This window comes from Octopus bimaculoides, chromosome 12, assembly GCF_046866305.1.
Source record: "Octopus bimaculoides isolate indiv1 chromosome 12, ASM4686630v1, whole genome shotgun sequence".
In the NCBI taxonomy this organism is placed as follows: domain Eukaryota; kingdom Metazoa; phylum Mollusca; class Cephalopoda; order Octopoda; family Octopodidae; genus Octopus; species Octopus bimaculoides.
The window spans coordinates 63,308,387-63,320,886 of NC_142939.1; the positions used below are offsets into that span (position 1 = coordinate 63,308,387).

The window sequence follows — 12,500 nt, forward strand, 5'->3', positions numbered from 1 at the left end:
AGAACCATCAAAGCATGAGTGATTTTTCAGAGTGCTTAAGCTTCTTCAGGAAGCACTTCAACCGAATCCTAGTTTTCCTGGTTCTTTTTGGACCTGCATCACCATATTAAACTAACACCTGATATCTGCCTACATCACATACATAACAAGTGAACTCAACAAGTTTGAGTTCTCATCACTCCCTAGGGATGTCATTTAGGAATGTCACTTGGACCTTCAGAATGATCTTGGATGTCCTTATAGACATCTAATCCCTGAGAACGAATCTATTTCTTGGCTATAGATTTACACATTGGTGGTTGAGGTGTGCCTCGCTTTTCTGATCATGAAGCCCAATCTGGGGCCATCTTCAAGAAACTAGTAATCTCTGAACTACAAAAGTTAATGATGTGACCCACGTTTGTGTGTGTGTGTTGGGGGAGGGGAGCTTTGTAATTCCTGCCCAGGATTAGAAACTGTCAAGGAGGCTGTTAAGAGAAGTTGTCATTTTAAGATGTGGTATATACCACATAACATTAAGTGTGGTTATCTTCTATTTATAACCCACGATATATATAAAAACAAACTTATATGTATGTGTGTGTGTGTGTGTAAGTATATATGTGTATCAAATATATATGTGTGTGTGTATGTATGTGTGTATGTATGCATTTACATTAAAGGGAAACGTGTGTTTATGTGTGAATATCACTCTTGCCAGTCTCCCTCTTCTCTCTCCACCCCATTCTACTAAATATCACCCAGAGGCCCTACCTATCTACCCTCAAAAGCCAACATTCCATTGCTGTCTTAAATTATGCTTCCTGCCCTCCTGCCTCTGCATACATATGAGTATGCTCTCTCTCTCTCTCTCTCTCTCTCTCTCTCTCTCTCTCTCTCTCTCTCTCTCTCTCTCTCTCTCTCTCACACACACACACACAACCCACACACATATATATACACATATATATAAGTACATTTATATTCACATATCCAGGCATATGCATATATGTATGTGTGTGCATGTAGATTAGATATAGGATTGATGATGATGATGATTCATTAGAATCTAGGTGCATTAACATGTAGGATGCTAAAATTGGCTAAGTACTATGACAGAGTTCACTATGAGGATTGAACCAAGAACCATGTTGGCTGGGAAATAAGGTTCTTACCATGCAACCAAGCCTGTGCCTCAACATACATATATATATATATACATATGGGAGAATTTATGAAAAAAACAACAACAGACGAGGACAGGTGGTGTAAACAACAAAAGGATGTATTAGTTTAATGCTCGGGAATAGAGAAAGTCTTTATATATAGATATGTTAGTTAGATATATGTATATATACCTATATATCATCATCTTTTAACATCTGTCTTCCATGCATGCATGCATGGGTAGAACAGTTGACAGGAGCTGGCCAAGTAGAAAAACTATCCCAGGCCACTGTGTCTGTTTTGGCAGGGATTTTACGGTTAGATGCCCTTCCTAACACCAACCACTCAACAGAGTGCATTCAGTGCTTTTTTACGTGGCACTAGCACGTAAATATGAGGGTGAATCAAAAAGTAATGCCACTTTGTTTAGGACAGGTATAATTTCCAACACAGGAACATGTATCATACATCAAAATGAAGCTGGTCCTCTGTGGATCACATCCCTACTTCTCAACATAGTCACCGTTTCTGTCAATAGCAATGTTCCACCTTCCAATGAGAGCATGTGCCCCTGCTCCGTAAAATTCTGTTGACTGTTCTTTGAGTCACTTCTTCACTACAGTTTTCACTTCCTCATCACTGGACTATCATCTCTTCAGTGCCAAGAAAGAGGGTTTGAGAGGCAAACATTATTCCAGTTATGAGGAAGTGAAAACTGTTGAGTGAGAGACCAACATAACTCCTTGTAACACTTAAGATGAACTGAAGGCGGGATTATGGCAGCATTCACCAACTTAAACAAGGAGACCATCCAGAAGAGTTGCAGGAGATTTCAAAGTCCTCTGAAGGCCATGGTTGAAGCCAATGGCGATTTTATTGAATAAATTCACTCTTTAGTATTTCAAGATATTTTTATGTAATTTTAGTATTTCAATATATTTGTTAAAATGAGATGTCAGTGTTGTTTTCATTTTTGCATAATTTAGATGACAATATATTCACTGCACCCTGTGTATACATGCATGCATGCACACACACACATACACAGATACATCCATACATACAAACATTGGTGTTGGTTTGGAACCAGATGATTAATGGCTAAGTCCCATTGCAGTAATGCTATCGGCTGCAATTCTATATTATACGTGTGTGTGTGTGTATTACCTGTGTACAGGTAGACTTATTCATTTCACTACCTACTAACCTAGAACAGACACACAAATTTAGTTGCACCTCTCTGCACCATGCACACCAACCAGCCGACCAGCCAGCACACCACACCATAACGATCTCCACTGAACAGTTGTGTATGTTGCACCATCACTGCTGTAACTATCACCACCACCACCACCATCACCACTAGTGCTACCAGCAGCAGCAGCACCACCGCTACCACCAACACCACCATTACTGCCATTACTACCACCAACACCACTACCACAACTTCCGCTATCACCACCACCACCACCACCATGTTATTGCTACCACCACCATCATTACTACTACTACTACCACAACCACCATCATTACTACTACTACTACCACCACCACCACCATTGCCTCCCTCCCCACTACCATCACTGTCACCACCACCATCACCCACAGCCGACATAATTTCATCTCTACTGTCACCACCACCACTACACTGTGTGTGGCACCGTCTATTCCCCCCAACTCCACCTCTTCTATCATGCACTATCTGAGGGTAACAGCAGAAATGGGCTGTTTTTAGCTGCTGTAGAGAGAAATTGGCAAACTGTAAAGGGATGGCGGGGGGGGGGAGTGTGAGGAGTGACGAAGGGAAGGAGGGAGGGAGGAAGGAGACGGGGGACGGGGACAAACGATGACAGACTCAAACAACTGCAACAACAACAACAACAACAACAAAAGACAAACGACAGACAAAAAAAGAAAGCCCCCCCCCCCCCGAAATGAATTTTCAAATAAGAAAAAGGGAAGCGGGGGGGGGGGATCAACATAAACAAAAAAAAACAAATAGGAGAAAGGGGTGGGGGGAGAAGAAAAGCATTATTTCAAGTAAACTACCTGAACAACAACAACAACATCAGCTGCAGCAACATCAGCAGCAATAACATGAGCAGCTGTTGAAACATGTACAGCTTGAGTATCTTCCGCAGTTTATCTTGTATATGTCATCATCATCACCATCATCATTATCGCCATATCGTCACCATGGTGATCATCATCGTCATCGTCATCACCACTACCATTGCCATCATGTGGATGATGATGGTGGTGATGACGAGGGAGATGATGACAGTGATGATGGTAATGATGGTGACGATGATGATTATGATGGTGGTGATGACGAGGGAGATGATGACAGTGATGATGGTAATGATGGTGATGACGATGATTATGATGGTGGTGATGATACTGATGATGCTGCTTATCGTGATGACGATGAAGATTTCAAATGATGATGTTGAGTGATGCGGATGATGATGACACTGAAGGCGATGACAACAACAACAACGATGATGATGATAAGTTTGATGAGGGTGATGAAAAGGATTATGAAGATGATGATGATGTGGACAATGACAATGGTGACAATAATGGTGATGATGACAATAATGATGCTGATGATGGTGGTGGTGGTGATGACCACATTGAGTGAATTGGTGGGAGGATCTGTGAGTGTGATAAGGAAAGTTTAGCTTGAGTAAGTGTGGAATGTAGTGGAGTGAAGCATGAGTGCAGCAAGGAGAGTTTAAGTCGAGTGCATGGAACGAAGAATTTGCTTTTGGAGTTAGCCGAGTGTGGCTCGTTGAGTATGAGTGCAGATTGCTGTGTAAGTGCAGTGGTTGAGGTGGGGGTGTGCAATACTGCAAGTGTGGTGCAGTGAGTAATTTCAACCAGAATTGATCACTTTTCTAATCAGTACTTCATTCCCTTCATCATTATGAAACTAATTTTAATTAAAATTTAATTAAATCCTCCAACTCTCGCCCTTTTAACTTAAAATCCCGTAGCCTGTCATAGTTGTTGTCGCCAAAAACTCTGTTGAGAAATGACAAATTGTTAATTAATTATGCACTAATTACCTCGTTTTCTCTCCCGCTCTCTCTTTTTCAGTACTGGTCGGATTATCAGCTACAATGGGATTCAAAAGATTATGGTGACATTTCCAGTATCCGTATCAGGCCTGAGCTTATATGGACACCAGATGTGGTACTGTTTAATAAGTAAGTAGAACTGACTGGCATTGGCTAACTATCGTATGTTCTTGCATGGGGATACCATCGATATAAGTGGGTCGTGTAACTTATCGTATTTGAAATTTTAAGGGGTTAGTTGATTTGTTGCCCCATATCTTTTCTCTTTTATCTGTTCCTGAAATTAGACTGTGGCCATGCTGGGGTACTGCATTGAACAATTTTTTAGTCAAACAAATTGACCCCAGTACTTAGTTTTTTGTTAAGCTTGGTATTTATTCTATCGGTCTCTTTTGCCAAACCGCTAAGTTACGGGTATGTAAACACACCAACACTTGTTGTCAAGTAGTGGTGGGGGACAAAAACACACACACACACATATACAACAAGCTTCTTTCAGTTTCTGTCTACCAAATCCACTCACAAGGCCATAGTAGAAGACAATTGCCCAAGTTGTCACACAGCAGGACTGAACCCAAGACCATGTGGTTGAGAAGAAAGCTTCTTACCACACAGCCATTCCTGCACCTGAGATGGATGGCATGCATGGGTTAAAGATGTCTGGAACTGAATAGATGAAGATGCTATCTAACAGCATAAAATGGCATTAAAGTTGAACTGAAAACAAAGAATAAAACAATATAACATAGAGTTATAAACTGCATTGAAAGAGTATAAAACAGCATGAAGTAGAATTGAAAACAGTAATAAAGCGGAATTAATAACAGCATAAAAATGGTATTAAAGCAGAACTGAAGACAAATTTGAAAACAGATAAGCATAGAATTAAAACTGTATTAAAATAGCATAAAGTAGCATAAAATATAATTAAAAACAGCATAAAATAGGTGAAACAGCATTAATATTGAACTGAAATAAGCATAAAAACAGCATGAAATCCAGTTAAAACAACATTAAAACCTCATGAAAACACAATTAGAAACAGCATAAAAGTAAATACTAAAATTAGAAAACAGTTTAAAACAAACTGAAAACAGAATAGAGCAGAATTAAAACCAGATTAAAAATAACATGAAATAAAACAAAACTGACATTAAAGTAGAATTTAAAACTTAAAAACAGCATAGAAAAGCAAAATAAAAAACAATTAAAAACTGCTTCAAACGAATTATATAACAGTATAAAATTAGTACAAAACAGCATAAAGATAAATATTAAAAACAACAATAAAAACAAAGAAAGAAAATATCTGTTCAAGGCAATTAATTTTATGCTTTATGGAAGAAACAAAAGTGAGCTCAATATTTTGAGCTGTAAAAGTAAGAAAAAAAGGAGAAGAGAAGAAAGAAAGTGAGATCTATGAAAGCAATATTTGATAATAAATACTGCATGGTGAATATTGAATTGTCTGGCATACAAGTTCATATAGTATGTAGTGTAAGCATTCCAACATTATCACTGTTTTCAAATCCTGCTGTCTTTCACAAGGTAGTGAAAGATGAAGGACAAATTTAAGTAGTAAAGAATGGTGTTTTTCATTCAAAAGAGTGTTTGTACTATCAAGGGAGATAATGTATGGAAGAGTACTTGTGTTGTATGCATATGTGTGTTTGTGTGTGTTTCATCAAGTCAAGGGAGGTAATATACAAAACTGCATGTGTGTGTGTGTGTGTGTAGTGTGTATACCTGTGTAGCATGTTGTCAAAGTGAATATATGAGTGTGTGTATACTGCTGTGTAGGTGTTCTGGCTTTCTCCTTTCTGAGCTGAAAGCATTCCAAGTGCATCTTTATCTCTCAACCTTCTAACTTCAATAGAATAAGACCTGTCAAGCATTATTATTATTCATGGTGTGCCACTAATGTGCCATATTCGGAACCAATGTCTTTGATACTTGGTCACAACCAGTTTCCTTATGTATCGAGGCTCTTTCTTCCAATCCTTTTATGTTCCCAGAAGAGCAGATTTCTGAATCTCTCAATAAGTACTTAGGGCTCCTATGGCAACTGGGATTACTTTTGTAGAAATCTTCCATAGTCTTTATATTTCCCTAACTGAATCCTGGTATTTTCTTATTTCCTCCTGTTCTTTGACTGCTACATTCATGTCTGCAGATAGAGCCACATCTCTGTTGATACACTCTCTCTTCCTCTTGTCCAGAGCCATAACATCTGGTCATCAGGTATGAATTTTACGATCAGTCTATATATCAAAACCCCATGAAATTTTATACTGGTTATTCTCTGTGACAATATCTGGTTGATATTCATACCATTTTGTTCCTTCTTCAAATCCTCTCTGCCAAAATATGTCCTGGTGCTGTGCCTTGGTCACACAGTCATGTAGTTTGAAAATTTTATTTTGAAAGAAAATAAATGGTTTTTTTTGTGTCATCTAAGGAAAGAATAGGGACTAAAGTATGGATTTTCATTCAAATTCTAGTGAGTTTTTCCAGTTTTAGAAACACCAATGACGATTTTTGTCATTGTTGTTGTTAGCAAATTTGTTCCAAAAGTCTGGTGAAATTTACTCAAATTTCATGAAGTAACTTTGTGAAAAAAAGGGCGTACAGTAAAATTCAAGACAAATGCATAATTAACTATAAAATTCCATAATGTTATCTTTTGCTTCTTTTATATAAAAAAATCATTTGATATTTGATGTTTTTTTTTTTTTTACATTGATTATTTCAACAACATACATCTATCTGTCTATCTACTTACCTTTTCTCCCTTTCTTACTTTGCTTCTCTCTCTTTCCATACATTCCATGTTTTCCTGCTAATATCCAAGAATTTAGGCACAATGATCTTCTGAAGAATCTATCACAGACATTATCCATTCATTTAAGTCTTCATACACTTGTTTTAAAAGATATATTGTTTCTTATTAAAAATGCCACTGTTTCTATTTCTTTCTTGTCTTGCAGTGCTGATGGCAACTATGAAGTTTCATACAAACCAAATGCTGTAATTGTAAAAGACAGCAATGTAACTTGGATTCCTCCCGCTATTTACCAAAGTTCTTGCACAATAGATGTAGAATATTTTCCATTTGATCAGCAAAGCTGTGAGATGAAGTTTGGTTCATGGACGTTCAATGGAGACCAGTTGACATTTATATGGAAGCAGGGTGACAAACTGGATTTTACGGATTACCTCGCCAGCGGTACCTGGGATATTGTTGACTGCCCTGGTGAAGTGAGGACTATCACTGAGAAGGAGACTGGTGTGAAAAAGACCTTAGTTGTGTTCACTTTGGTTCTTCGCCGAAAGACATTGTTCTATACTGTCAACTTGATCATACCCTGCGTTCTTATATCTTTTGTGAGTGTATGTGTGTTTGCACTTCCTGCAGACGCTGGAGAAAAGATGACACTTTGTATATCCATTTTACTGGCCCTGGTTGTATTTTTACTGCTGGTTTCCAAAATTTTACCCCCTTCTCTGACTATTCCTCTTATTGCCAAGTATCTCCTTTTCACTTTCATCATGAATATTTTTGCCATCGTTCTAACCGTTATCATTATAAACAGAAATTACCGCACACCACGCACGCACAAAATGCCAACCTGGATACGTGTTGTCTTTCTTTATTATCTTCCAAAAATTTTATTCATGGAACGGCCAGACCACGATGAGCGCTGGCAAAATAAAAAGAAGAGTCAACCTCAGGTGGAAGAGGTGACCGTTCCTGAGCAGCCTCGACATTACTCTGCTGCAGCAGCAAGACGTGCAGATTTACTGGAGTTGCACGAAATTCATCACCCAAACTGCAAGCTCAACTCCAAATCTACCTCCACAGATTATATCCGGAGAGAGCCTGATAATGTTGAACAATTTTCGATGACACCACACATTATACGTGCATCAGAGGCTGTTAAGTTTATTACACAGCATTTAAAAAATGAAGATGAGTATGAATCTGTGAGTACTTTCTCATACTCATTACTATTTTTTTTTTTCATTTTCATAATGATTTTATCTGAAGTATGTATATACATACCTATCTGTCTATATATATGTTTATAACAAATATCTGTTTATATTCATATTTATCTATTCATCGATGTATGTCTGTGTTTGTTTGTCTGTCTGTCTATCTTTCTATCTCTCTCTTTATATATACATATATATATATATATATAGATATATATATATACAACTATTTATAGTTTAGTGTTTCATTAATGTAAGATTAACAAAAAAACCTACTCCATCCAGTAAGAAGTTTCTTGCATTGGAGACATGGGTCTAAGCAGGTTTTCACAACATGCTTTTTGTCTCCAATGTAAGAAACTGTTAGCAGCTCATATCATTATACTATATACATTAAATGATATATATTAACACAAGGAGAAAAACAGAACACAAGGAGAAAAGTTAGACGTAAGAAGAGCAAACAGGAAACAAGATGCAAAACTTAACGGATGGGAAATATAGACAAAGATACGCTACATGGAATATTCACAGCTGAGTTTTCCTCATTAGTCAATGACCCAAAATATCATAGGGGTTTTGAGCCATTACCGTTGAGACCACTCAATCTTGGAGGCACCAGTGCCATTATTGAGCTACTGGGAAAAGGCTAGCAAATATATACTAATACAGAAACAAACAAGGCATTATATAAATACAAAAGAGAAAGAATTATGTGTATATAACAGTATGAAGCTTTACGGCTATTTACAGCTGAAGAAAAATATAATAATTATCATATACCACAAATACAACAAAGAACTTTGCAGCTATCAAATGAACTTAACAGGGTTGTGCAAAGTTGAAAAGGAGAACAGACACACACACACACGCATATATAAGTTTAGCTGGCAGAATTGTTAGCATGCCAGGTGAAATGCTTAGCTCATTTTGTCTGTCTTTACCTTCTAAGTTCAAATTCTATTAAGGTTAACTTTGCTTTTCAACCCTTCAGGGTTGATGAGATAAGTATCAGTTATGTGTAATATCTTCCACAATAGACCCTCGTTTGTGCCTTTAATAGAAAGGATATATGTGTGTGTGTGTGTGAATGTATTATTGTACTTGTCTTATGTCTTCTAATCTTGTTTGCCTATCATATCTTGCTTTTTATACCATGGCAGCTTCTGTTAATGACACTTCCAAATTGAACAATATTGTCAAAATATGTCAAAATTGTGATGATATTTGGTTGACAACTGATGAAGGGCTAAGTTTGTATACATACACTGTGTGATTTCTCTTTTTATGATTATCACAAATTTCATTTTCTTCCCTTGTGAAACATGGAATACGTTGCTACATTACTGATTGTTGCTGATGATTTGCAGGAAAATGCACCATCTGCACATCTCTTTTTGAAATAGCTGCTTATTGCTTCCTTCCTTCCTTCTTATGATCTGTACTCCTGCAGCAACTCAACTGTCATGTTTAAATATATAAATGTCATAATGTAACCTTTACCAGTTGTTTACCTGTTTACAATTTGATTCTGTTATACACATAAGCTTCTCTCATTTATAAAACATCAATTAAAAAAGGATCAGCAGAGGTATTGCAACACCAGTGGTGATACTTCAACAATGATCACAACAGAGTTAAACGAGTGAAAGATAAAACATCAGATCAAAAGGCAATCTTTGATTAGTAATCACTTATATTACTACACTTTATACTCGCAGACTAGTTTTATGAATTCTGTCCCTTGATAATGTGTATATTTTATATGCAAGGGTGGTGCTCTGTTTGCCTCTGTCCTACTACATTATGCTCTGGGTTCAGCCTTTTCACAGATGTTGTAGATAATTTGCATATATATGTATATATATATATATATATATGTGTGTGTGTATATATATATATATATATATATATATATATATATATATATATATATATGTAAATAGCACCATTTAAGCGTGACCATTACCAGTGGAACGTGAAAAGACATTCGAGCGAGTTCGTTGCCAGTACCGCTGGACTGGCTCTTGTGCAGGTGGCACGTAAAATACACCATTTTGAACGTGGCCGTTGCCAGTATCTCCTGACTGGCCTTCGTGCTGGTGGCACGTAAAAGCACCCACTACACTCTCTGAGTGGTTGGCGTTAGGAAGGGCATCCAGCTGTAGAAACTCTGCCAAACCAGATTGGAGCCTGGTGTAGCCATCTGGTTCACCAGTCCTCAGTCAAATCGTCCAACCCATGCTAGCATGGAAAGTGAATGTTAAACGATGATGATGATATATATATATATATATATATATATATATATATAGAGCACTTATCACCAGTTTTTGTATTTTTTGCTTAACACTGAGGAAGTTTTTAATAGGATTATGTAATGCTACAATGAACAGTTAATTTAATGAAACCCCTGTATGTTTTATAAAGAATATACCTTGATATATTTTCTGAAGTTTATTAATATTATGTATGTGTGTTCATTCAGTCAATCGTTCGTTACCGCAATTTATGTTGTTTTGAGTCCCATCTTTTGTGATTTTACATTGTCTTTTTTTTTAATTAATAGAAAAATCAGTTGATTTATCTAACTCTGTGTCAGTCTTAAGGAATATGTCTAATAGCATAGACATTATAAAAATACCAAAGCATGCATACTATATTGGAAAATCAAATAAAAGACTTGTGAGAATATATACAAATCATTTATTAAAGGAGACAATAGAATTTCTAAAATTACCAATGGTAGTCAAGATGGCACTTTATCAGTTACAATGACAAGGGTTCCAGTTGATCCACCACTCAAAGGAACAGCCTGCTCATCAAATTAACATGTAAATGGCTGAGCACTCCACAGACACATGTACCCTTAACTTAGTTCATAAGGAAACTCAGTGTGGCACAGAGTGTGACAAAGCTGGCCTCTTTGAAATGCAGGGACAATTCTTTTTTGCCAGCTGAGTGGATGAGAACAATGGGAAATAAAGTGTCTTGCTCAAGGACACAATGCTAAGTTGGGAATTGAACTCATGACCTTATGATTGTGAACCAAATACCCTAACAACCAAGCTACATATCTTCACACTAGTTGAGGCATGCCTGTGTCATATAATTGAGTATGTGTTTGTGTGCGTGTATATATATATATATATATATATATATATATGGTGAAGTATATTTGCCACCTAAATGTGGCTAACCCTTAAGGGTCAATGCTACTGTAGCTTGTAGCCCCAGGAAGACATCTCCTCCAGCTGGCTATTGACACGCTTTCTGTGCCCTCTCAGTATTTGCAAAGGGAAGTCATCGTTCCCATCTCCAGCCTGATGTGATACATACAGACCCGAGTTTCTGGGTATTGACCCGTCATCAGCGTGTGACAACCACCGGTTGGCGATGGGAAGTGGGTCTCAATGCAAATATATATATTTTTTCCAGTGAACTTGCCATGAGGAGTGGCATATCCAACGTTTCGGATTCAATACTTTGTCAGAGGGCAGAGAAAAAGAGAAGAAAAAGAGAAAGAAGTCAAACAGAGTTTACATCCTCTCAGCTTGAGTTGTAGCAAGTTTTTCAAGCTTAGAGGATGTAAATTCTGTTTGACTTTTTTCTCCTCCTCCTGACAAAGGTTTGAATCTGAAATGTTGGATATTCCACTCCTTATGGCAAGTTCACTGTATCCTTTTCACTGTTTTGTATATTTTTTTAAGTCTTGCCAATCCCGAGCTAAATTATTGCCTTTATATATATATATATATATATATATATATGTAAGTCATTTTCTCATTCTTACTTTCTGTTTCCCATTTATCTTTCAGGTATTAGACGACTGGAAGTACATTGCCATGGTCTTGGATCGTCTGCTATTATATATCTTTTTAGCAGTGACATTTGGTGGAACTGTTGGCATTCTAATGAATGCTCCACACATATTTGAGTATGTTGATCAAGACGCCATCATCAAAGCGATCATGAAAGAAAATGCAATGAACACTCCTGCATGAAGAAGACAAAAAACAAAGCAGTGTGGAATAAAAAAAAAAAAACCAAGAAATGCGCAGAGAGAGAGAGGAAAAAAGAATTTCAAAAAAGATGAGGAAAACAGAAAAACAGAACAGGAAAAACCAAAAAGAATAATATATAAATAAAAAAGGAAAGAAATTTATAAGTAGAAGAAAAGTCTGTTAAGGATTGGTGAAGAGTGTTGATGATGATGATGCTAGATATAATACAAGCAAAAACAATAACTTCCATTGTTTTAATTAATTATTAATA

General features: G+C 36.9%; 1 protein-coding gene across 3 annotated transcripts in view; it reads left to right on the plus strand.

Moving 5' to 3' along the window:
• LOC106867565 (acetylcholine receptor subunit beta-like 1) overlaps nucleotides 1-12,498 on the plus strand; it is a 341,431-nt gene extending 328,933 nt beyond the window's left edge. For all 3 annotated transcript variants that reach the window (XM_052972219.2, XM_052972220.2, XM_014912475.3), the window contains 3 exons: nucleotides 4,249-4,358; nucleotides 7,217-8,213; nucleotides 12,044-12,498. In XM_052972219.2, the coding sequence (XP_052828179.1) occupies nucleotides 4,249-4,358; nucleotides 7,217-8,213; nucleotides 12,044-12,229 (1,293 nt within the window). In that variant the 3' untranslated portion in view covers nucleotides 12,230-12,498. The remainder of the gene's footprint in view (nucleotides 1-4,248; nucleotides 4,359-7,216; nucleotides 8,214-12,043) is intronic.
• The last annotated feature ends 2 nt before the right edge of the window (nucleotides 12,499-12,500 follow it).